A 26,453-nucleotide genomic window follows, 5' to 3' on the forward strand; every position below is an offset into this window, starting at 1 on the left:
GTCGCGCGCGAGTGGGGGTGGCGCTATTATGCAGTTCACTTGGCCTCTGAAAAAACATTTCCTCAAAGGTATTTTGAATCTGAAAAGAGCTTCACTGAGTGAGAAGTAGTGTTGAGGGCAGCAGACATTTTTAAGTTTCAATTTCACTTTACTCTGTTACTGCCAAGAGCCTGCAGGAGTCATGGGCGGAGTTTGTGGGGTGGGGGGTGGGGAGGTGTGCTCCGTGATGAGGAAGTTCGGCTTAAAGACACGTCCCAGGGGCGTTCCTGGTTCCCACCTGTCGTTTTGCTCCTCAACATGGCTGCCTAAAAACGCTGCAGGATTTCTCAAACATGCATGAATGAGTCAAAGCAAGGCTTTGGGCGTGTTTTTAATGAGAGTATAACATTATAATATGATATAAAACTCAAAAAAGTTGATTTTACATGATATTGCCCCTTTAAAGGTTTTTAGTGGCTGCAATGTCTGCTTACAATAAGTATGCTGATGTGATTGTGAAGCAATCTTCACACATACTTACTCACATGCACTCACACTGTGAGAGGGCAGCATGCCAGGGGAAAAAATAATTCACCAGCAGGGGTTTGTTTGGCAGACTAAGTTCTGCCTGCTGCAGCGAGCACAAAAAATCTCTAGAAAAACATCTCAGTCCTGAAAACAAGAGCTTCATCTGAAGGGAGGTTTTTTTTTTTAAATTCAACTTCAAGCTCTAAGTTTTCAACCCATCAACTCAAATATTATAAATAAAAGTAATAGTTCAACACAATGATGAGAATCTCTTGAGTTATTTGCAAAGTGAAGAATCAGACTGAAGTACTTTCTTTTATTTCTACATATTGGTTCTGTTTTAACAGGTACAAATGTGATTTAAGTGTGACAAATAATCTTCCTTTTCATGCTTCATTTAAATCAAAAAGTAAAATATGTGAAACTTCAGTCAAAGCTTTTCCCCCAGCTTCTTCAGGAACACGACACAATGTTAACAACCGACACCTTTTCTCCTTTACATCGCCGAAGTCCAGCTTCGCACTCATTCATGGTTTGTGGGGCCGCCGTCGCATCCTCGCCAACACGGACGCACACGTCTGAGCCAGGGGTCGAGCAGTTTGCAGATTCTTTACAGCGACACTCATTGCTTTGAGCTAACAAAACATTATGAGGATGAAGGAGATGGGTGAATTAAAAAAAGAAAACATCTTATGCAATCATTGATCACTTAATACCCTTCAACGGTCCTACCATCACAGTCCTCCCACATGTGGCAGCTGCTGCAGCCTGTTGTGTTGCGTTGTGGCCATATGCAGTGGTTGTACTCTGRTATCTGGAGGATTTTCCCCTTGCACTGCAACGCATGCATTTTGCACACAGACAGAGGAACAAATCGTCTGTTTTCTGGAATCATGGCACACAACTCCAGCGAGGAACTGATGACAAAAAGGAAAAAAACAAACAAACAATCAAATCAAACATTTTGAAAACGATTTGATGACCACATTGGTGATGAGCAGACCTGCARTCGGTATGCGTTTTGCAAACGCAGCTTCCTCTGGAAGGTTTCTCCCATGGTTGACATTGTACTTCAGGATAAATGGGTTTCTGTTTTGTATCACCTGTGAGACGGACACAAACAAATCACATGCACCACATACTGATATACTGTAGCACAATGACAAACAAGCCTGTGACAGTCGTCTGTCATTCACACTGAATCGTGAATATCTTTGCAAACCGAGAAAACTAATACCTTGGATGCATCTAACTTCTGCTGGGTCTGGAGAAAAATGRAAACTGGAGTCACAACTAGAGGTTCTTTCCCCCTGCAACTCTTTCCCCTCTGGACACGACAAYGAAATGGTCTCCCCAAGGTGGTAAGCGTCTTGTAAAGGAAATCCTATGACATCATCAGCGAGTAAAGGAAGTTTGCACACTGAAACTGAGAAAAAAAAAACATAAACACATTTAAAAAAATAAATAAATAATACATTCTGGGATAACAAATCTTATTTTAAAAGTAAATGCACGTATACCTGCACACAGACCAGGACTGGCAGACCAGATCTGTTCAGGGGTGCATTCTAGGACGTTACCAAGAAGATGGAAACCAGCGGTGCAAGTGTATTCAACTTTATCACCAACAAAGTAATGGTCCTTAGGGTTCTGTGGAGGATGTGTGGATGTATACAGAAGAATGCACTCACAAACTAGGTGCAGCAAATCATTTATCCAAATTCAATGTTGAGTTAGGCTAAAACAGGGGTCTGCAACTTTTACAATCCAAAGAGACATTTTTCCCTCATTCATCTGAAACAATTTTTGCCTGGAGCCACAAAACCTACATGACCTTTCAAAAAATTAATAATAAAAATGTATTAAAGTACTTCCTTATTGGGGCTACAACACATTTTGTAAACTAAATATTTTAGCTGCTAAAATATGTAGTTCTTTACTAATTTGTACTGTACCACAATATGCAGTTAGTCTCTCTCCTTACCAGGATGTAGCCATTGATTAGACTTGGTGGAGTGTCACATTTCTGACGTTCTGGAAGAGAGGCATCAAAGCACTGAGGCTCCATGGTTCTAAAAAAAGTAATACAAAATAGCACATGGTAAAAGCAGGGATTTAAAATAAAACGTTTTTTCATAAATCATATTTAACACATTTCCAAACGGTGTCGTTTCTCTCTGACTTTAGGTACTGCAGCTCCTCCTCGTCATCGCAGCGAGACGACTCGTTTGCTTCTCCGATGCAGTGCTGTCCACCGTTCTGAGGCGAGGGATTGGAGCAGGATCGACTGCGTGACTTTCGATCCCCGGAGCACAGAGACCAGGCAGACCAACAAGACCAGCTACCGTCAATCACTCCTTAATCAGTTGGATTATAAGAGAAGAGAAAATAAGCTGTTAAAAAGTAACTAAAATGAGACTCACTGAAGGCAGTGCTCACCCTGTTGGCCTTGTACATCTGTTCCACCCTCACAGGCCTCTCCGGTTGTGCCAGGCTTGCAGATGCATTTGCACGTGTCTCCGTCTCTGACGGCCATGCCGTTGTTTCTGCAGGGCTGGCAGTGGCAGGCGTGGCTCTCTGCRAGGTATTGCTCTATGGCCCTGCGTAGGTAGAGCTTCTTCGCCCCGCTACACTGAACCTCTTTAACCAGTTCTGATAGCAGTCGCAGCTGGTGAAACAAGAGTCAGAGTCAAGTCGTGGCGAAAAGACGACGCCTTCAAATTAACGTAGGAGAACGTTTCATTTTCCCCTCCACCTTTTGTTTTACGACATGTGGAAATGATCGAATGGAGTCGGCCCAGTTCGAGTACATTTCCCAGTTCTTGCTTTGATCGTCGAGCTGCATTCCCTGCAGAGCTGCGATATGTGAGAGTCCACCTCCCTCCACAAGCACTTTGGCCACATTGTTGTTTCTGGTAGACCCTATTTCATAAACATTTAAAAAGAGGGTATAATGAGAGGGAGATTTAAAAACACCGAATGTGATTTAAAATGTGCACCCAAAATGTACCAGTGATTGATGTGCCTCCACCATCACGCTTTATACAATCCACTTTTGTAATAGGGAAGAAAAGGACCCAGCGTTTAGTCCTTTCACATTCACGTTGTACCAAGACTTCTTGAGCTTAAAGGGGAAAAAAACAGTTCAAGAAGTTAATGACAAGATTGAGCAGGAGAGTAATCACATTTTTCTAAAGTGTGATTAAAACGTCTGTGGTACATTTAAATGCCAAATAAAAACATGCAACAGGAGGTCTTTTTAAACTAGTCTTTGCAAAGTGGGGTTAGTCAAAAATCAACACAAATCATTTAATCTTCACTATTGATCCTGCTGCGATATCTAATTTGGAAAAAAAACAAACCAAAGACTGAACATAAAGTCTTACATGTGTATTTTTGAGTTTCTTCATCAACCGAAACAATGGCTTTAAAGAAGCCCCCCAGGCTTCCCTCAGATACGTAGTGCGTTCCAAATTTCTCCAAAATCTCCCTGTAGGCTGAGTAGTCATAGACWACTGGGAGTTTGGCCAGTGCCTTCCAAAACTCCTCAGCTATTGGGAGGTACTTGGGAGAGTTACTCTGGAACTGAGCAATCTCGACTTCGTTCTTCAACACCAGAAGCCTGCGAGTCTAAAGAAAATAAGGAAAGKGTGTTTATTTCAATTAATTATATACATACATTTGTGAAATTTGTTGATTAAAGTTGCAAAGTGAAAATGAAATCATGCCTGAGTCGTGTCTTGTGTCTCGTGGAAGTCATAATTGCGAAAACCTGTTGTAGTTCCTTTAACGGTCTCTCTCTGGACAATATCCTTGGCGTAGTGCCATTTACTGGAGAACATTTCATCACTAAAGTCATTCTGGACTTTAACCTGAGGATACAGCAAAGTCAGTAATGTATTTTTTGGCACTTTAGAATCAACATAGGGTAAATTAAACTGTACTATGTTACCATGCTGAATCTATATAGACTTTTTTCTCAGAGCTCCTATTTTCTTTTGTTTTCCAAAATGAACGCAAAGACTTTGGAATATTGAAAAGTCAAAGGTTAAGCTCTCTGTGAGACACAYCTAAATATTGTCTGCTCAACAGCTAGTCTGGAACACTTTAAACTAATAATACACAGTAAATTAGGATATGACAATTTAAACTCACACCCCAGATAAATCACAGAAAGATACAATACATGCAGCTGTCTACATTCCAGTATTTTTGACCAATAAGCTGATCAGTCAGAGTGGACTTAGAAGGTCATTTGTTAAAGAGGAAGTACTATTGAGTATTGTTTGTACTAAATACAATTTTTATATGAGTGTATTGGTTAAATCATCTACCAAAAAATAATATAACCCTGACAGATTCACAAGACGAGACACTGAAGGTCTCACACTGACATCAATCACTACAAATGAAACAATTAGCAGATCCCCGAATTGCAGCAAGGAATGCACCAATTTCATTACTGATGAAAGTTTAAGTAAAGCTGTGTGTTTTAATAGTAAAATATCTTATCTGACTTGTACAAACACAAAAAACAAAAAGCACAGAAATGAATTGTAATAATTTTGGGTGTACAAACCAAAAAGTTGTATTGTATTGTGCTGAGGGGCAGCCGATAGAGCCTGTTGGAGACGCCGCTGAAGAAGGGTCGACACTGACCTCCAAAGCTCTTTGTGTTGATGACAGTGCCCCTTGTCMTTCCGGTCACCACATCAAACCTACAAAAAAGAAAAAAAACTCTGATTTGGTATTGATATTAAAGCAGGTGCGTAAAACCTCTGGTAAATACAAACATGTTTATGTTASGAACTGTCGATTACCCAAATCCAAGTATTTCAATGTTGGGTGGTGGGTTTGGTGGAACTGCACAMACAATGTACTTTTTATCGTCACATTGTAGTTCATCGAGTCCATCTCCCTCACAGTCCTGATCTCCATTACACAGCAGGGACTTGCTGATGCACTTTCCTGRGGGTCAAAAGGCAAACAGAAAACTCTCTTATTATTCTACATTTTTTGTTTTCATATTTTTGGAATATTCAAAGCAGTAGTTTGATTAATAACCTGATCGACAACGAAACCTATCTCCACATCCGTCCTCCAAAGGGCAGCCTTGTGTGGTTTCACAGGTCCTGGTCTCAGTCCGCCCACCACCACAGGAGTTGCCACCAAACTGAGCGTAGGAAACCATGGCTCGGCTTCTTGTCTGCAACAAACAACAGTCAAGAATATTTGAAATAAAATAATTACACAGACTTCAAAGTTTACAAACAGGCTTAATTTTCTCAAAATCTTCCATACCTGTCGTTTGGTGCAAGGATCACATTCTGACCAGCTGCCAAAGGGACCCCACTGGCAGTGGACTCTCTGAATGCATACCCTTTGAAATCACATTTTGTATCAAGTGATTAGTAAAAATATGGAGTAAATAAATGTAATTCAATGAAAATCATTGTATTGTTTTTAACATCTACATAGTCATTATTTGAGACAAGAAAACAGATTTACACTTTGCTCGTGAAAAAGACAAACAGCAAAACTGCTGCACAGATTTGCGTGACAGTCTGAGAAAACAGAAAAGTGAAAGGAAACAAGCATTACAAACATGAAAAGTGAAAATTACTGCAACATGTCTAAAATTTGCATTTGCTATTTCTTTGCTGCAAAGAACAAAATGTACTTGCCTTCATGGTGGCTGAAGTCAAACAAACAGCAGAAATGTGCAGAATTTTCACTCTGGGGGGTGTGTCTAAACTGGAAATACACCCTCATGGAATTAGTTATTTTTCCAAGGAAATCATATAAAAAGGAACAAAACAATACATGAGTATGGGGGTTGTTTCTTTTGGAGAGAAAGGAAAATAAATTTTAAGCTGCTCTTGCTGAAATATTTGTCCAAAGAGTCATTCTGAAAGTTTCTGGCCTCAGATGTTTTAGTGAAAGCAGATGCTTCAGTGAAAACTCTGTGTTTGTTTAAGAGTTGAAGGCAGCCAGAATGAAACAGTTTTTAATCTGTGACTCCTCAGTGCTGTCTAAAAGGTTTGGAAGGTTCTTCTTATCTGTTAAAAGTTATAACAAATGTGTTTTTTTCCCATGCATTTTAGAAAAAAAAAGTGGGCTGGTTAAAAGTCAACAGATTGCTTCTCAACAACACTGAACTTGGTGTTAAACCTCTTGTATTATTAACGGATCTGTCCTTAACTTAAAATAATAAACAACGGATATTCATCAATATCAGATGATCAAGAAAAGAAAAGAAAACTCGCTGTATTAGTGTGAAAGGAAAAGGCTGTCTTGTAAATCAGGATTAAACTTTCAAAACTTAAGYTTAGGTTCTTTCAACAGTTTTTCATCTCAGTAATTATGAGCCTCTAAATCCTTGTAGCTGTCTCTTTTATATTTTATATTTTGTCAAATTTTCTTGTTCTACGAGCTGGAGTTCATTTAATGTTGAACCTGAGCTGTGATTTAGTTGAGCAAACACTGGGGGGCAACAGAGATTTGAGATCCTCTCCACAACTGAAACAAAATTCAGTCTTGACCTGACATGTGAACATTTTAGGTAAGAAATGGAAACGCTTCAATGTGGTAAAATTAAATGTTGAATCTTTTGAAGTGGTGATGTAACAGTAGACATCTCTAGCAGTCCAACTTGAAAGTTTTTGTTTATTTCCTATATTTGCCTGTGTTACTCTCTACTTTCTGCAATTATGGATGCATTTGCAGTTGAGGCATCACATTCTTCTGGCAGCTGAAAAAGCTACACTTATTGTTGCATTTAAAAAACATTTATTTCTTTTTTTTTTGTCACAGGAGAGATAAGATTTCTACAAATAATCATGACCCAAATTCTGTCAACTTTGTTACAGATTTACGATATCAAATAAGCATAAAGCCTTACTTGAAGTTAGTTACATTGAAAAAAAGAACAATTATATAGTTTAATTAGTAGCTGTGGAAATTTCTATTTTTTGTTTCCTACAAAATAACAGAATTAGAGAAGGCATTAGAAACACAAATAGAAGCAAGCAAACACAATCTCAGTCRATAACAGGTAAAAAATAAAATAAAACAACGAACCAAAAAATGAACACCACAAAAATTATCTTGAAAACAAAAAAACACATATTGTGACACATTTAGCTTAATGTCTGTAAAATTGACATATTTGAAGCCTTTTTTGTATTGACTAATGTTGATGAGCTGTAATAACCATCTGTGAAATTGGTTTAACTCCAAAAGTTTTTAAGAATTTGTCTAATGACAGAGTTGTGTATCTATTTATATTTACTATGTTTTTTATTCTTAGCTCACTGAAAAGAGCATAATCCATCCGTCTGTCTGTTTTCTGCCGCTTATTCGGGGTCGGGTCGTGGGGGTAACATCCTAAGCAGAGAGACCCAGACTTCCCTCTCCCCAGCCACTTGGGCCAGCTCGTCCCGGGGAATCCCAAGGTGTTTCCAGGTCAGCCGGGAAACATAGTCCCTCCAGCATGTCCTGGGTCTTCCTCTGGGTCTCCTCCCAGTGGGACATGCCTGGAACACCTCACCAGGGAGGCGTCCAGGAGGCATCCTAACCAGATGCCCGAGCCACCTCAACTGGCTCCTCTCGACGTGGAGGAGCAGCGGCTCTACTCTGAGTCCCTCCCAGATGACTGAGCTTCTCACCCTATCTCTAAGGGAGAGCCCAGACACCCTGCAGAGGAAACTCACTTCTGCCGCTTGTATCCATGATCTCATTCTTTCGTCACTACCCAAAGCTCGTGACCATAGATGAGGGTAGGAACGCAGACCGACTGATAAATCGAGAGCTTTGCCTTCTGGCTCAGCTCTCTCTTCACCACGACAGACCGGTACAGCGCTCGTATCACTGCAGACACAGCACCAATCCACCTGTCGATCTCCTGCTCCATTCTTTCTTCATTCGTAAACAAGACCCTGAGATACTTAATCTCCTTCACTTGGGGCAGGACCTCCTCCCCGACCCAGAAGCGGCATGCTACCGTTTTCTGGCTCAAGACCATGGTCTCAGATTTGGAGGCACTGATCCTCATCCRYYCRYRTTCACACTSGYCRGTGAACCGCTCCAGTGAGAGCTGGAGATCAGGATCTGATGAAGCCAATAGGGCCACATCATCCGCAAAACCAGAGATGTGATCCTAAGGTCACCATAAAGGATCCCCTCTGCACCTCGGCTGCGCCTAGAAATTCTGTCCATAAAAGTTATGAACAGAATCGGTGAAAAAGGGCAACCTTGGCGGAGTCCAACTCTCACCAGAAACGAGTCCGACTTACTACCGGCAATGCGGACCAAGCTCTGGCACCGGTCGTACAGAGACTCAACAGCCCATATCGACGGACCTGGTACCCCATACTCATGGAGTACCCCCCACAGGAGTCTCCGAGGGACATGGTTGAACGCCTTCTCCAAGATCACAAAACACATGTAGACTGGTTAGGTGAACTCCCACGCACCCTCCAGGACCCTGCTGAGGGTGTAGAGGTGGTCCGCTGTTTCACGYCCAGGACGAAAACCACACTGCTCTTCCTGAATCCAAGATTCGACTATCCAACGGACCCTCCTCTCCAGGACCCATGAATAGGCCTTACCAGAGAGGCTCAGAAGCATAATCTACTWTCTTAAATACTGATAATGATATTGTAAAAACTAAACTTTTAAAATTTCAAAAAATAAAAAAATACTAAGAAACCATATGAGGATGCTGTCACCTCCAGTCATGATGCAAGTTTCTGACAATCAGAATTGAAGTCATGCATCACATTTTTCTGCACCGACAGAGATAATGAATGCAAAAATGACTTCTTATTTCTGAAAATTTCACCCACTGCTGAATGACTCAGCAACTGTACGACAGCAAGCCAATCCCCAGCTCCCCGGGCTAGAAGAGCACATCTAACAGTTCAGACAGGAGGCCACCAGAGCYTGCCCTCTATTAGTTCCGCCTCTGTGGCCTGATGATATTCAGAGGGTCATCTTTGACCGCCATCTGCCTGGAAGTTTGGCCCGATGGAGTCGGGCTCAGACAGACGAGTTTCTGCTGCTTTTTGTGCACGCTTATGTCTTCATAAATGTATTTGTACATCCCGRCTGGAAAACCCATCCCCTCACTCARAGTATTTGAAACAGTATTGTCCTTGCTGTCCAAGTTCATATCAAGTTTATTACTTTGATGGTTTACCTAATATCCTAATACAACACAGCAAAATAAGCTGTTTGTCAAAGATTTGGTAAATTTTGCATGTGCACAACCCTCATACTCAACTCTACTGCTCATCCCACAAATGCATGTTCCTTACAAATGTGGCACCATTTGAAAGGYAAATTAAACACTAATTTGTGCTAAGTTATAARCTCCAGTGAGTTTTGGGTCTGCCCTGAGGTCTCTCCCCAGTGGCATTTGCCCAGAAAACTTCCAAAGGGCGGCCAAGAACTGGTAGGATCACAATCTTCGCCACTGGCCGAGTGTAAGTTCTGTCCTTTATGTTGATGTCAGCAGACCGGATGTGCCCATCTGGGCTGGGGTACACCTTGGAGATGCGGCCAATGAGCCAGGGCGGCCTCCAGAGGGCATCCCAATCAGATGCCTGAATCATTTCAACTGACTTGTTCTGATGCAAAGGAGCTACAGATCTACTCCAAGTTCTCCCTGAATGACGTAGCTCCTCACGCTATCTGTAGCTTAAACTCAGACCATTTTCAGTGGGTAAACAAGACTTCTGATTTGTGAATCTTTAGGTGAGTAAATTAAACAACTGCTGAGCCTCTACTTTTTTTGTCTCTTTGCCACATCACCTGCTCTGACGCAAGCATTTGTCATTTCGACCTGCTGTTAGCTTGTATACACCTTTGTTGTGTTAATTTACTGCTTTATGCAAAACCAAACTTTACCACATTTGTTGGCATTTCAGTTTCAATTCATTTAAAAAATGTTCATTTTATTAAAAATAACTATGTACAATTAAAAAAAAGAAAATACACAAATCAAAAATCAAAATAAAACGAAAGGTAGAAGAGGAAGTATAAATCTTATAATGTCTGCCCCTTTTATCCCCAGAATATATTCAAACAAAATGTAATTTACAAAATGACACAAATAAAAATAAAAACATCAACTCAAACAACAATTCATATAGCTTCGCATTTTACTTTTTCATATACCTTCAGAAAACTAGCTTTTATCTCTTTTAAATATATACATAGATCTGGCATTTTTAAGATCATCCTCCAGACCATTCCACAATCCTATACACTGGATTAAAGTACATCTTTCTCTCAAGCAAGTATGAAAATATGGCTGCACAAACATTTCCATCCCCTTCAGATAATAACAACTGTCTCTCTTAACAAAATTTGCCTGAATGTTGGAAGGTAATTTGTTTCTGTGAGTCTTGTACATAAACAGTAAAATTTTATAGTCAACCAAATCATGGAATTTCAAAATTTTCAGTTTGCAAAATAATGTATTTGATGGATGGTTGTAATCTTTTCTCGTGATAATTCTTATGGCTCTTTTATAATTCTTATGACTCTTTTAGCTATTTCAGTTGTCACCCTGRACACATGTACCTTCAGAGCAGAAACAGAAGTGCCTGGTAAAATCACTCCTCCTCCTCCACACTCTCCAAACTTTCATAAAACTGCTCATCTCGCCACTGCCCCTCTTTAAACTGTCTGAATGCCATCATCCATCTCTGCCTCCTACACCTTTACCTCCTCTTCACTGCTGTGTGCGTGACAGAGACAGACACTAACGTCCACACGCTCTCAGACACACAAGACTGCATTTGCATTCTTGTTTCTTCCACAAACGGCAATTTGTGCAGAACTGTGTCGGAGCTTTTTTGAAAGTTTTCTTTGTTCAGCTCATTTAAAGACCTGCAGTTATTTGATCAAACAGAAAATAAAACAACAAAACTCACAAATTAATGTTTTTAAGAACCTTCTTGATTCGAAAAAAAAAAGAAATTACTGAAAGTGCAGCTATTTCTCTCAGCTACTATAAAACATGCAAACAAAGAAAGTGATACTCATTCTGCTTTAGTGTTAGATTATCACCATTAACACATCACAGTCGGTGGCTTCTGGGGAAGAATTCTGCTAATTGCTCCTAACAGTCACCTTACTTGTTAAAGGGATAGTTCAGATCTTTTTTAAGTGACGTTCTGTGGAAATTATGTGGAAATAAAGTGTAATTTTGAGCAGTTAGTTTGCCAAGACCAAGGTGGGCTCTCACCATTTTAAAACATCTCCAATCTCAAAAGTTTTGTAGCATTTTTGTAGCAAATGTTAGTTCATGCACTTTTACACTACTGTGACTTTTGCATTAAAGAAATATAATAACATTCATTCATGATGTGCTATGCTTTCTCTGTACCTGTTCAGGAGTTTTTGAAACTGGAGTTGTCTTAAGATGGCAGCCTGGTCCTTGCTGCATTTAAATTAGCCATTAGCTTGTCAGTCTAAAACTAAGCTTTAGCTCTTTCAACTAAGATCATTAGTGGAGCTACAGAATAAAATGTAGGATATTGTTTACAAAGGGTCACTTAGCCTTGTCTGGAGTAAGACGTTTGCTTCCTTTTCCATACTCCTTGCTCTGTAACTGATGTCTGATAATGTACTAACTGTTGAACTATTTGACAAAACATCACTTCAGAAGTAACCAGACTATACACTTTAATACGCCATTTCATAGTTAAAAAAGTAACACATGTGCAATGCAGCAGAGTTCTGACATCTTGTGGTATAAATACTTGGATTGCGTTGGAAACACCACTGAAACTGAACAAATTCAACCAGTAAATTGACACTGTTACAGACCCAATGTACAGTATTTGCACCAAACAGATTTGTGTTAAACTTTTCTCAAAGATCACAGATTAAATTATTCAAATAATTTAAATGTAATTACATGATTTAAATAGCTATAAATCTGCTTTTTGAGCTTGATGAATTTGTACAATTCCATTGTCTTTTCCATAGAAAACTCAGCGTTTTGACCTGTGACCTGAAAGYGTTTAGCTCTGCTACGCACCCTCAAAACTACAAAATGGTCTATTGTGCTGTAAAACAAGATGAAAAATACTGAGTCCTTCACTACTAACAAATGTTTTCACTTTTRAACACCTGATGCTACTAAACAAGCTTTGTAAAATCAGCCCAGGTGTTYCCGCCAGTGCTTTTCATGCTCTTATCTGCAGACATTGAAATAGCTTCTTGCAGGCTAGCTTGAAGTCTGAAGATCCGTACAAACTCTAAAAGGTATAACTTTTGCACTTTAAATGAACATGCTGCTATATAATACCTGCCACAGTCAAGGCACTAATCAACCAATGACCACTTGACATAAGAGAATCTCTTCAAACAATGACACTTCAACTCAAAGGCATAGAAGCTTTATTTGATGGGGCGTTTTCCACGTAGAACAGAGTCACTTTATTTTGAGCAAAATGTTTGGGAGTTTCACAACAGCAAAAGGACTCTTTTCACATCAGATAACAAGGGCAATGACAACAGTTTGGACCAAGAAAGACACAACACAATTTGCAGCCTTCATATTTATGTGGTTTGGGCGAACAGGTTGTGGCAGTGCAACAAGTCAAAAATGAAATGATTTTCTTGTTGTTTTGTTTTAAAGGGTAGGAACATTTCTATTTTCGATGCACACAGGCTGTTCAGAGCAATACGCAAAATAGACAACGGATTTATTTGTAGAAACTTTTCTTTCATGCACACAAGTGAAGAATACATTTTAAAAAATGAGAGCAGTTTGGCAACTTACTTAAGGTACAATTTGTATAAATGTGAATGACTTGTTAGAACTGAATTTACATGTTGTTGGCAATGCACTATTTGCAATTGCAGAATGTAGAAATGCTCCACAATATAAAACATTTGTCATGGAATCACATAGAAGAAGGTGTTGAAGCTTATAATACAAACATGACTTTCAGGCTGCAACTCAGTCACTCAGAGGAGACGTTTAGAAATGGCACAGTTACTCACAGAACACATACATTCACCAACTCCYAGAGCTGACATTTTTATATTTATTTGAATTTTGGCTGCACAATATTAAACTTGACCACAACATCCTGGCAGGAATACATTCTGTACAGAAATGCCACATTAATCATAAGGAGTGGGAATAACTGACAGATATAAGATTTATTTTTCCTGCATAATTAGTAAAATCATGTTTTATTTTAATATGCTTCATGAACTCAAAATTACCAGTAAAATTTTATAAAATAAAAGCACCAAAAATAAAAAAAACAAGAATAAAGGGTGCAGAATTGTGCTGCTCCAGCACTTACACAAGATCAGTTCAGAGATTTAGAAACATATCTCCATTAAAGAGCTACAATTAGATTATATCTGTACATGGTGACATTTACACTCCCTGACCCGCCCTGACCCTTTTAACACTTGAAGTAAATGAAGAAGTTTTATCACCTGTTATTATCAAAGACACAACACAACAGTGCATCTCATGATGACTCATATTCGCCGCACTWGAGCGGCAAGTCCAAATAAACACAGAGAGGGCAAGCTACCAGCAAAGGAGAGACAGACACTGAAACGGTTACACTCTTGTGCCTAAATATAACGTATTTTCGCACTTTGCTGTCACGACTCAGAAACCACCACATAGTACAATGAATGCTTCATAATAACCATTAGAAATGGCTGGCCGCGTTTAGTGCATTTCCTACAGCGAGGCCCGATGCTTGTCTTGTGTTTTCAAATGCATCATAAATGTGAGTTGTTGTGAAGGGCAGGAACAGAACATGTATGTAACAACACAGTTGGTGCTTTTCCAACAGCTAGCCAAGCTGCACTCTCGCTTTCTCTCTTCTTTTTGTGGTTTTGAATCAGTGACTCTATGCTTAAAATCAATCAATGCACACTTTCACATAGGACTGCCTGGCAAATGCAATCCGACTTCAGTAGAGGCCATTTACTGTGTGAAAACCCAATGGGAGATTAATACAAGAGGGGGTAGTTTATTTCTTGTTCGTGTAATAAATAAACACGTTGCAACAACACATTTTAAACACACACTGCATTCAAGCTGCTGGAGGTGTTTAAAAAGAAAAGAAAAAAAGAAACCACCCACAGGGATTTGACTGGGGATGCATATTGTTTGAAAAGGACATAAAAAAAGGCTGCACTTGGACTGATTTTCTAAACCAGACAGAGAAAAGCAAGCTACATATACCAGCCAATAATTTCAGTTACACATACAGTAATTATTTAAACATCCTCAAACAAACTGTTACTATCACTATATTAAGACTTGTGTTAAAGGTACAGTTAGTAGCGTTGTTATGCCCTAAGGAACCTGTGTTTGAACAGTGCATTTGATCAGTGGGGAAAAGCAGGGATTTTTTACAGCGGGAAATGAGCAACAAACCTGGAAAACAAAAAAAAAGTTTTTATACCCCCCACCCCCAAAACAGGACACAAACAAACCTCATTCTCATGGTGCTCCAACCCAACATCAGCGTTTTATTTTTARCAGCTTTCACATTTCTCTTCTCAGTCCACTATAGCCCTAAATAAAGTGAAAGGAAGTGTGCAGCTTCCCTCCTGAAATAAATGCCAAAGAGGAAAACGGGTGAGAGCCCAGACTCAACCACTCCGCCTACTGTGGCGGCAGCTGCGCTCTCTGACACCCCCCCGCGTCGGGCTCTCAGGTCGCGTCATCGTCGTCTTCCTCCAGGTGATGGTAGTTCAGACTGATGACGGCGCTGATGAATTCTCCCAGCTCGACGAAATCCGCTGTGATGATGTTGATGCCGCTCTCCCCGGGTCGTTGTGATCTGATCCACTGCATCATGCCCGGTAACGCCCTGCGAAGAAAGCAAGGCGTTCAGATACTTATTTTGTGTTTGTGAGAAGAGTTCAAAAGATGAGAATACTTTACAACTCCAGTTCAGAGCAGTCTGGGGTGTTGTGTAAAATGTAAATTAAAAACCAAATGTAGTGATCTGAAAATCTCAGAAACCCACAATTTGTTAACAGTAGAATATAGTYAACAAATCAAATCTTTAAACTAAGAAATACCACCTTTTTTGGGGGTAGGGTAGTTTTGAACTTATGGCAGCAATATACCTCAAACAAGACAACAAAAAGGCAACAAAAGCATGTAAAAGTAAGTTACATGGTTAAAAAAAAAAAAACAGCTAGAAGAGCATTGTTAAACAAGCCAGAAGAGCAGCTGGTTTGAGCCCATTGAATGTGAGCATGCAGCTGATGTTCCCATTTTTTCCCATCACCATAGTTACCAAAAAAAAAGCTTTTGCTTCGCAAAAAAAAAACTGATCGTTGAGTGGGGGGAAAACACAATATTCAACCACCATTATTGTTGTTTATATACTTTTTGGAGCTGAGGGAGGGCGGAGGAAGGAATTATGATAATTTATGGCCTGCCGCGTCTTCAGCTCATTTATACTTGTTCAGGAAAAGATGTCCAAAATAACATAATAATCAACCCACTGTCTTACATCGTATTGAATTTTAACTCAAGCTTTAGCTTAATTGACAACAGGTCAGTAACATAAAAAGAGCATTCTAGAAAAGCTGAATCTCTCTGAAGTAAAGATGGGCAGGGCATCCCCAGCTGCAGTGGTGCTGTGGCTCTGTACCAGCTCTTCATGGAGAACAATCTGCAGGACAGCTTCAGAGACTGTGACTCTGCTGAAGATTCTCATCACATCTCCTCTGACCACAGCTGAATCTGAGAGGAGCTGAACACTGAAGAGAATCCAGACTTTCCTCAGGTACACATCACATCACTGCACTGACCATGCTCTAAAGAAGAAGAATCTGGTTAAAACATCCCCGACTTTAACTAGAGTCATGAAGAAATTTTCTTCTCAGTAACAGAAGGGCAAAATTTATGTACAAAAAAAAAAACACTACGTGACATTGTAATGCTGTTTTATTATTTTCACTTGTTTAATAAATACACTGTTGTGATACAACTTAGTACGTTTGATTGCTTTTGGAGATGAGCCTATTTTGGAGTTGTAGCCCCACCTGGAGAAAAATCCACCAGTCGCCACTGATCCCCAGTCTATAAAAAAGTAGTGGAACGATTTGAGAGTAAYTTTACTCAGTAGAAAATTGGGAAGACTATATTCATCCCTTCATCTATACTTTATAGGAAACCACAGACACCACATCCTCCATATGGAGGTACAGAGGGACCATCCACCTTATTATCAGCACACACTTCAAAAGCCTGCCTCTCTGATGGTATGAGGGTGCATTAGTGCCTATGGCATAGGGAGCTTATACATATTACATCAATGCAGAAAAAATATATACAGTTTTAAGAACAACAWATGTTCATATCCAGAAAATGTTGTTTTCTAAAACCCTTTAAGAAAATGTTAAACCARATACAGCATCCATGATTTTGTAATAAAAGTCCAGGTGCTGAAATGGCCAGCCTGCAGTCCCTCTCAGCAAATGAAAACATTTATTGCATCATGAAATAAACAACCAGACAAAACAGACCCAGGACTGTTAAATAAACTATTTTCCAACATCATGTAAGAARGGGACAACAATCCACTTTAAAAACTCCAGCAACTGGTCTCTTCAGGTTTTAGACTTTTATAGACTGTTGTTAAAGGAAGAAGAAATCAATSACAGTGGTAAACTGAGATGTGTTCCTACCATCATATTCAAAATTGCCAGTTTTTTTCTTCTTGCTTTAAATATTTGAAACATTTTTAATTGTTAATCAAAAAATAGTTTYTAAGAAAAGTCCTAACTTGATTGGAATTGGGGTCGTAAACCGGCAGAAGACAGGATGATTTATGGTCGTCTGGATTAGCGCAGAGAAGGGCGCGCTGTGATAAAAGATCTCTGTGACGCAGCATGTGATGTCTGGCTGTGTCCTTCTTACAGCTGGCGTCTGGCTGCGAGAAGGGCACTCTGAACACTCTCCGGACATGTTCATGTGAGGCGAGCAACAGGGAAGAGCATCATCCCTGCAGATGCTGGCCTTATGACGTTTCACATGAGAGAAAATTGTCCCCGTTGTCTCCCCTTCATGCTTGCCTGGTTCCTTGTACGACCGAGGCCCACGACTGGCAGTTTGTGTGGCAAAATGAAGGCTTGGGAACTTTTAAGGATGCCTACATCAAAGTAGCTGAACGCCTGGTGAAAATGGCTGATGGTGGAATTATCAAATTAATTATTCATGCCAGGAAAATTGATGGTTTTACCGCTGAGGCTTTTAACAAACTGGTGATACAAGGAGGGAGTGAAACACAGATAAAGTTGAGGGTAAATCGGGGATAYAAAAATAAATAAACCCCTGCAAGACAGAGGACACATGAATGAGGACACCTTAAAAACGAGGTCAGCGCCAACGCCTAGAGGCACCAGCAGCAACCAGCATGCATCTTGAAAATGTTATTAAATGCCACAGCAGCAGGCGTGTTTTCTTTTGTGAGCTCTCGTTAATGTTCTTGTGGCGAATGTGTAAAAAAAATGTCACTTTAGGAACCTCATTCACCTGAGGTGTTGCAACAATTTTGGTCTTGAAGTGCCTGTGGGTTAGATGACTAATGCTTTGCACCATAGTAGGTGATAAACCTCCGAATTTGCATGTTGAATGTTAAACTGCGCATGAGGATAAGGGGAAGATCATTTTTCTGTGTCTATCAGGAGTATGCACCTTTCTGTGATTGTCTCCCTCAGTCCACTGGCCACACCCTTCATCACAGTGCTCGCCTTCGGCGTCAGGACCACCTGAGAGACGAAGAATGTCCCCTTCCTCCTGCAAAGGAACAGGTCAAACATTTACTTTTTCTTGACCTAGAATTTTTTTCACTTCATTAAATCAAGGACTCCTAATTAATGCATTCCTTCAAAGAATGCTAGACTTTTAATTTTTTATATTTTCATAAAATAAACTACTTATTTCATTTACCTTTAACTTTAGGGATGTTCTGATACCATTTTTTCCTCAAACCGATTACAACTATAAGTATTCGCCAATAATGACTGGTACAGAGTACTTCCTGAGTGAATTAAACATTACACAATGACTTTAAAAACACATTTCTTTAATTTACAACAAGGTGGCTCTGCTTTCTTTTAGTTCTACAGCTCCTCTGACAATCAAATCAAATATAAAGCATCAGATTTGATAGTTTAACTGTCAACTTGTATACATTTTTTAAACATGGACCTGACAAACTTTTTTATTTGAAATGTAAATTGCAACACATTCCATTGAGTATCGAATCTGGTACCAGTGTAAGTATCASGTCACCACTAACTTTAAAGGGGGGTTTTATGCATTTTTGTTCAGTTATATACAACAACCAAGTTACTATGTTACCTTCAGTTGTTAAAACTTTCTGTATATATCAAAAATAATTTTGACTTTGCATCATAGTTCATCTAAATCCTTTCTAATTGGCCTTTGTCTTTTTAAGAACTTCCTACCGTTTCCGACACTCCCACTTCAGCAAGTKTTCACAACAATGCTTAACGTGCTCTGTGGGGCGGGAGCTTGYRCGGGGACTGAGCTCCAGGGAGGAGCTTTGTACAAATAGGCGYTGCTTTGTACCAGCAAGTGTTTAGGCAGCTCCKCATGGCTACCACAGGAGATTCAAGGATTTCTTAAACATGCATGACTGAGTCAAAGCAACACTCTGGGTTTGCTTTTGATGAGGGATAAGCTTTATAACATGARATWAACTAAAAAAAGCCAATTTTGCATTGTACCCCCTTTTAACAGAACTCTAACAGAACCGAAAAGTTTTGTCCCATTCATAATCTGTGTACCAACAAACCTGCGATCAGTTACAGACGCCTGCAGGAACTGAACCAACTTCTCTGGGTCGGTGGTGTTTGCCCATGGAGCCGGCATCATCTGACCCGGCCACAGGAAGGGCACCTCCAGCGCCATGGGGTGGTGGTAGAAAACAAGCACCTGGTACTCCTTCTCCCACAGATACTTCAGAGTCACCTGAGTGAGGACAGAGAGGCGACAGCTACAGTATGTGGTGGGAATTCAAACCTTTCTGCTCTGRGAAAAGAAAAACTATCCAACCACGAAGATGTTATCTACAAAATCCAGTAGGGGGAGGATTATTCTGAGACAGTGCTTTGCTAAATTCAGCACTGCACTACATTTTATTGGGCGTGTTTTGGTTATTGCAATTATATGCTTTAGTTTATTTGTGTGCAGGAGATAAAAGTATGTACTTATTAGTTTTTTTTACTTTACAGCCTGCACTTGGCTCCTTTCATAAGCTTTCTTCAAAACTCTTATCTCATAAACAAGGAATAAAATGCTCAAACAGAAAAACATTTTAAGAAACTAATAAGAAAACATTACTAATGCTGTGACAGAAAGAGAAAGGTTGTGTAATATTTGTGTCTTAATGACAGCATAAATTTTTCGTTATCTTGATGAAAAAGTGCAAAGTCATCAAAATAAACGCTGCATTTTTGTGCTTAAACTGTGATCATGTCTTTGTCTGTTCATTTTCCAAAAGTGGATGTTGCATTTGTCGAGCCCAGATCACGTAAGATCTCTGTTTTTGAGGAGGTTGTTTTTGTACTCGCATGTGTACAGAAGTTTATTCTTTCACGTTTTGGCATAAAACTGCTTCTATAATGACTAGAATTTTTTTTGTTTGCTTGTATCAKCATTATGCCAACATCACATTTGTCATTTAAGCAAACACAAAATGATTCAACAGTTTTCTGTTTTTGTGYCGCATTGGTGTTTGTAGCCAAGTTTTTTTTGATTGAAGAAGGGGCAAAAATGACGTCTTAGATGGTTTGARTTAATGTGGAAATCAAGATTAAAATTCTTTTTGAAGCTCGTTYGAATGAGGAAGTAAGATAAGAAGACGACAAAGGGATGAAGGACTACAAAGTCTTCCACATGTGGTGAAGTGGGGGGGGGGCAGAGGGGAAGAAAATGGGATTTAGGAACAGTGGGGAGAGAAAAAAAGGATTCCAGTCATTTGCTTTTTCTGAAATTAAACACCACTTTACACGTCCCTGCAGCTCCTAAAATCATTATTTTCATGAATCTTTATATCTCATTCGCTTTTTTGCTTCTGTTTACTTCTTCCTCTCTCAGCTGCAGCCACTGAAGGAAAACTATAATGTTTGACTGATGACATGTGAGTTGTAAAGGAGCTGATGAGTTTTTGACCGATTACTCCCTATACAGTTATAAAGTACACAGAAAGGAGGGGTTAGTGGGCAAAAAAAGAAGGAAGAAATGGATGGGAAGGTCATACAGAGGGAAAAAAACAGAAGTGAAACTGACTTTATAATGCTTTACGTAAAAAAAAAAAAAACTTGTTTGGAGTGAGAAAAAGTTCAAACTGTTTGTACCTCTTGAGCGAAAACAACTGGACAGAGTTTCTCCCCAAACACCTCCTTCAACATGGCCACCAGTTTTTCATGGTGCAGGTTCTGCACGCCGTAGAAATGGTTGAAATCCAGGAAAACGACTTCTTTGGCGTGCGCTGACAGGAAACTACTGATCTGCTCCAGGCCTTCTCGTACCTGGACACAAACGCACCTGGATTAATGATTACTTCACTGGCATAACGGCTTTGAAATCTAGATGCACGAACAGCTGTGGCTTTTCTACTTGAACTCAAAATACGCTGCGTGATCAAGCTCTCAATCTGCACTTCAACAAACTGTTCAACAGGCTGCCGCCTGCTTTACATAAAAGAAATAACATCACTTAGCAACAACAAGCATAACTAAACAGTCATTCCTTTAAAAAACATTCAAAGACTGGGTGCTCTCTGCTGACCGTGGCACTGAAGAGCCCGTGGGCGAAGAACAGCTCGTTGTCGGGGTCGCGAGGCTTGGTGGAGATGCGCAGGTCAAAGAAGCGGATTCCAGCCTCCAGCTGGCTGATGAAGTTCATAGTCTGCGTAGCCAGCCACTTTCTCATTAGCTTCTTGGCTACCGTGCCGAAAACAGAAACAAAGTTCTGCACCGTCTCCGGCTGCTCGGGGCCCACCGGAGAAGCCTCGTCGATGTAGAAACTGAAGGAGTCGTGGGAACCTGAAAGGGAACAATAAATGTTGAGTTTGCACGCAGGTACAGACGAATGCAGGTTTTATTTCTGATGAAAGCGAGGGGTCAGTTCAGGAGCACAGCGCTGCACCATGGAAACAAGTATCAGAACAACAGCATCAGTGAAAGAGCACAGTCTGAAAACATTGAAGTCTGACCACTTGAACTGAAGCGACTGAAGCAACTCTTTGTCCATCATGTTCCTCAGAAATAAAAGAAAACAACAGAGCTGCACCTTTCACTTTTATTTAGCACTGAATAGCTTTTTTCTAGTTTAGCTATTTTTGAATTGCAGTTTGTTCTTTGCTCGTTGATAATCTGCATTAAAATATGTACGAAATCAATTTCCCCTTTTAATTCAAAAACATCAGTTTGACATGAAATTTCTTATCTAAAATATTTTTCCCCAAACACTGAAGCCTTTTTTCCCCCAGATGAATGATTCTGGTTATAGTGATTCTGTTTTACAATGCTTAATAGTTAATAACATTGATATGAAAGTAAAGAACATGCTGCTGAGAACTATTAAAAATTTTATGCTTTTCCTAGATTTTAACGAACACTTAACCCCAAGAAAGATTTTTCACTGAATTTGATGTGAAAATATTAGAATTCATAAAAAAATCTGTAATAGAGTACAACCTTTTGACTCCATCAAACCAAGAACAAAAATCCACCCACTGAAATGATCTGTGGTCAATGTATCAATCAATCTAAAGTTTGAGAATTAATTGCCCTTTTTTTCTTTCTGAGAATGTTAAATACTTTATAATCAGCTTGATAAAGGCAATAAGTCTTATTGGTGAAAAAATAAAAGAATGTTCTTTTTAGGTCACAGGATCACTCTGGCCTGGGGCCTTTTTGGGTGGAGTTTGCATGATCTCCTTGTGCACCCGTGGGTTTTCTCGGGGTATTCCGGTTTCCTCTCATAGGTCAAAAACATGCATGTTACATTGATAAAAATGTCCCTATGGATGGATGGATGGATGGATGGATGGATGGATGACAAAACAGTACTACTAGTTTTACTGAATGTAGCTCGTGTCTTAAATATAGTAATTTTACTTTATAGAAGACAGAAACAAGGTTTTATGTAATTATTCTGTATTGATGGATGGTTATTCTATCATACAACATATTTTATTATAAAACCCCAGTTGCACATCTGTATTTCTGATTTTTGTCTCAGATTTTAGAAATTCTTTTAAATTAAATAGMTGTGACTTCCTTCCTCTGTATAATCTGGAGACGTTCATTTAAAGTGCTCACACTGCTTTATGAATGATCGTTGCAGTGTTGTCCCTTATTTATCTCACTGAAATTATGTGTCTTGCTCTTTTTCTCTCTCGTTGCCATGACTCTAAAATTATTTGTGAAATGAAAATGTATACTTTCCTTTTAGTTTAGAAAGAGAAACCGTCCATATGGTTTGTCCACAAATGTTTGATTCAAAAGTAAAGTGATAGACTTATAATTTCAGACATTATATTGATTTTATGTGCTTCAGATTTTAGATAATGCTTTATATTCAAGTTAAAAGCAGGTCTGCTCTGACTTTACAAAGGTGATGGACAGTTACAAGAATCTTTATTATCATTCCAAAAATCTAAATATTTGTGGAAAAGAAAAAATGCAGGATGGTGAACTGAAAATTCAGCAAAGGTGCAAACATTCATCACSAAGTATGCCTCATTAATAGAATAAAACATCCAGGAGTCAAAAAACATCTGAAAAAAGCCAGACTAGTTCTGTTTTTGCAGATTTAATTAAGATCAGGTGGAAGAAACTAAGATCCTGGAAGAATAAGAAAAAATATGGCAAATACTTCTTTTTAATTCAAATCATCTGATAGCAGCTGTAAAATGTGTGTAGAGTAAAGTAATTCAATAATACTGGATTAATGGTGTTCATTAATCATAGAGAACAGAAGCAGCCAGATGAATTATGAAATCTAAAATAAAAGGTTGTCAGATATGATTCATCTAAACGATGCTACAATGACCAGACAGTGCTTCAACAAACAAAAGCACAGTGACCCAGAAGATGATTGTGAAATCAAACCAGGAGGTTTTGAAAGTAAAAAACGTGGAATATTTCAGTCAGTCACTGATCTAAATTAGATGCAACAAAACTAAAACCTGAACAAAGCAACTTAAACCAAATGGAGGAAAAGTCTCGTAGATAATTCTGAAGATTCTGAACCTTATGCAGCCACACCCTTCAACATATTAAAATGACTAAAATAAACAGTTATGTTAAATTAAATGCTTTCTCATAGCTAAATGTAACACACAAAGCTCAGGTAWGATTAACTGTCTTTACAACTCAGTATAAAATGCCTGAGAATGCCACTAAAACTCGTTTTGAGCTCCAGGTGATTGCTTCATGTTTCCTAGATTTGCAGTTGTTTCAATAAATAAGCAAGAAGTTATTGAACCATCTGATAAATGATTCCAAGTTCGTTCCTCTTTTTATTTTAAATCAACAACAGAACAGTAATCAATTATTATTGATAATTTTATAATAAACCACTTACTCTCTGTTTATTTTCACCGAGAACAAAGGCCAAAAATATATAATCATCCATTCAGTTATTACAGAATCATCCATTTTGACTGAGTCATAAATGTAGTTGAGGTTTTGACTGAAATGAGAGAAAAATAAACTGAGAAAAACTGACTAAATGCCTGTTTACAGTCAATTGAACAAACAAAGCTGATGTTACGTTGCTTAAATGTTTCTCACAGTTATTTTACAGTCAGTGTTTTTTAGCACCATAATTCACAAACCAGTTAACAAAAAATGCCAGTTTTCTTGTTAGCAACTTGATGTTTTGCAACACATAGTTGAGTCTTAACCAGGACTTTGGGAACCACTTGTATAAAGAATCAAATTCACAATCCGTTTTTTTTTCTTCTTCCTGGATCTGTCGCTGAAGAGTTTAATGTTTAAATCTTTGAAACGCCACATTTTAGTGACTTCAATGAAAAAAGAAGACCTTCAAAAGACCTAACAAACTATAGGAGCTACTATTAGCTTGTCAAAAAACAAATGCATTCTTTGGTGAAACTTGAGCATCTCCTGAGGTTTACGCTCTCAGTTAAATGTAAAGGTTGTCGTCCCGTTGTGCACGCTTCAGATAGTTGATGTGCACAAATTATACCAATTAGCTCACCCTGTCCTTGTCACTGCAAATCGCTGCTGTCTCTTCACTGCGTTTCATCACTTTTCAGACAAACGACCCCCCTCCTCCCACCATCGCCAACACCACCTTCTGCCACCACGCTGACATATATCCCAAACTGACCTTCAACTATCTAAACACCAGTTCCAGGTCCTTACAGTGGGCACAAAGAGTGACCATAAGCAGGGTGGACAGCTGGATCCTGCGGCAGAGAAGCAGACCGCATCACTGCTGGCTGAGCACAGCACCGGGGTCAGAGAGGAACACAGCGTGACCTTAACCAGCTGCAGCAGCCACATCTGATGGTGTGTTTTGGGCTCAGAGGTTCGTGCATAAAAAAAAAGAGAATTGATATCACGATTCACTAGAGGACTTTTACTCAAGAATGCAGGTAGGGTAGACCAGGGACAGTTGCAACATATTTTTTTACGTTTGACTCTGTTACTCAGAGATGGTTTGAATTAGACAAACCAAATTTTAATACAATAAACTTACATCTGTCTGTTAATAGTCAAAACTAGATGAATAAAGAATGTACATTCTTCACTATTTCCATTTGAAAATAAAAAGTTAGATGTTAGAACTGACTCAGGTGCCAGGGACAGTTGCAACATTGTTTGGGGGTGGTTGCAACGTATTATTAGTACAATATATTTCACTGTAAATAAAAGTTTTATTATTTTTCTATTTATATTATTGCTAAATTTATAAGAACTGAGAGTTATAATATGACAGTGTTATTTATTTATTCTTTTTGATCAACTTATGAATATCAATTTGCCTTGATGAGAAGACCTGATAAACAGATGTCAAAGACTCAAATTGATATAAAACACAGTTGGCTTTTTGAGACAAGGATAAATAGAACAATTTGTGAGGCAATTAACTTTTGTTTTGCCTATTTTCACTGTATGCCTACATTACGCTAAATTTACATTGAAAGAAACTGGGATTTTAAAACCATTGTTGAAAACAACAACTGCAGAAAATACATCTTAAACACTTTTATGTTTTAAATTATAACATTGTCATGAATACCCAATACCCTTTTAAGTGTACACTTAATTTCAACATCTTAAAGGGATCCACGATTTGTTGTAACATTAAACTTTATTTGATAAACATTTATTTTAACTGTAAAATAAAGACTGTAAATATACTGTAGGCTATTTAGTTTTGTAATTTTTTATTAAATGTTAACATGGACGGAGCCATTTTATTTACACACAAAGCATTCTGGGTAAATGATGACATCAACTAGGTCATCGGCGCGAGGCTGCTAACGAGCTATATCCACCCTGAAGGTTAATCTTGGACAATATCTGATGATCGACTCTTTTAAATGAAACCAGAGAGCGTTGACAGAGAGGAGAAGGTAGAAAAGCCTATTAGCCTTCGTGCTAGCCCTCATGCTATATTTCCTTATAAAATTGCCTAAAAAATTATAAAAACTGAACATCCTACAGTATTTTTACAGTCTTTATTTTACAGTTAAAGTATATGTTTATCATATAAAGTCTAATGTTACAACTAATCAAGGATCCCTTTAAGGTGCAGGAGCAGATGGGCCGGCCTCCACTGAAAGTAATTCAAGAGGTGGATACACGTTGTAACAGCACATACCTAATGCTCCAACATATTTATGACCTCAGGG

At 39.0% G+C, this 26,453-nt stretch overlaps 2 protein-coding genes across 2 annotated transcripts in view; both read right to left on the reverse strand.

Annotated features, from left to right (window-relative positions):
- Window positions 1-803: 803 nt before the first annotated feature.
- LOC106536136 (complement component C7) lies at window positions 804-6,197 on the reverse strand. The gene is made up of 18 exons (XM_014033333.1): window positions 6,192-6,197; window positions 6,016-6,071; window positions 5,809-5,887; window positions 5,572-5,713; window positions 5,328-5,475; window positions 5,087-5,225; window positions 4,236-4,379; window positions 3,894-4,137; window positions 3,518-3,631; window positions 3,263-3,429; window positions 2,947-3,175; window positions 2,690-2,864; window positions 2,492-2,579; window positions 2,028-2,157; window positions 1,745-1,933; window positions 1,511-1,610; window positions 1,240-1,424; window positions 804-1,142 (listed from the first exon to the last, which is right to left on the reverse strand). Exons 1-18 carry the CDS (start codon window positions 6,195-6,197, stop codon window positions 961-963), a joined length of 2,517 nt encoding a protein of 838 aa, XP_013888787.1. The 3' UTR covers window positions 804-960.
- A 6,707-nt stretch (window positions 6,198-12,904) lies between these two features.
- The window catches only part of plcxd3 (phosphatidylinositol-specific phospholipase C, X domain containing 3), a 24,498-nt gene continuing 10,949 nt past the window's right edge, over window positions 12,905-26,453 (reverse strand). The window contains exons 2-6 of the mRNA XM_014033334.1: window positions 21,347-21,603; window positions 20,914-21,087; window positions 19,350-19,525; window positions 18,224-18,325; window positions 12,905-15,380 (exon numbers count right to left, since the gene is read on the reverse strand). Coding sequence (XP_013888788.1) covers window positions 15,221-15,380; window positions 18,224-18,325; window positions 19,350-19,525; window positions 20,914-21,087; window positions 21,347-21,603 — 869 coding nt within the window. The 3' untranslated portion in view covers window positions 12,905-15,220. The remainder of the gene's footprint in view (window positions 15,381-18,223; window positions 18,326-19,349; window positions 19,526-20,913; window positions 21,088-21,346; window positions 21,604-26,453) is intronic.

This window comes from Austrofundulus limnaeus, unplaced genomic scaffold (assembly GCF_001266775.1).
Source record: "Austrofundulus limnaeus strain Quisiro unplaced genomic scaffold, Austrofundulus_limnaeus-1.0 Scaffold1700, whole genome shotgun sequence".
Taxonomy (NCBI): Eukaryota; Metazoa; Chordata; class Actinopteri; order Cyprinodontiformes; family Rivulidae; genus Austrofundulus; species Austrofundulus limnaeus.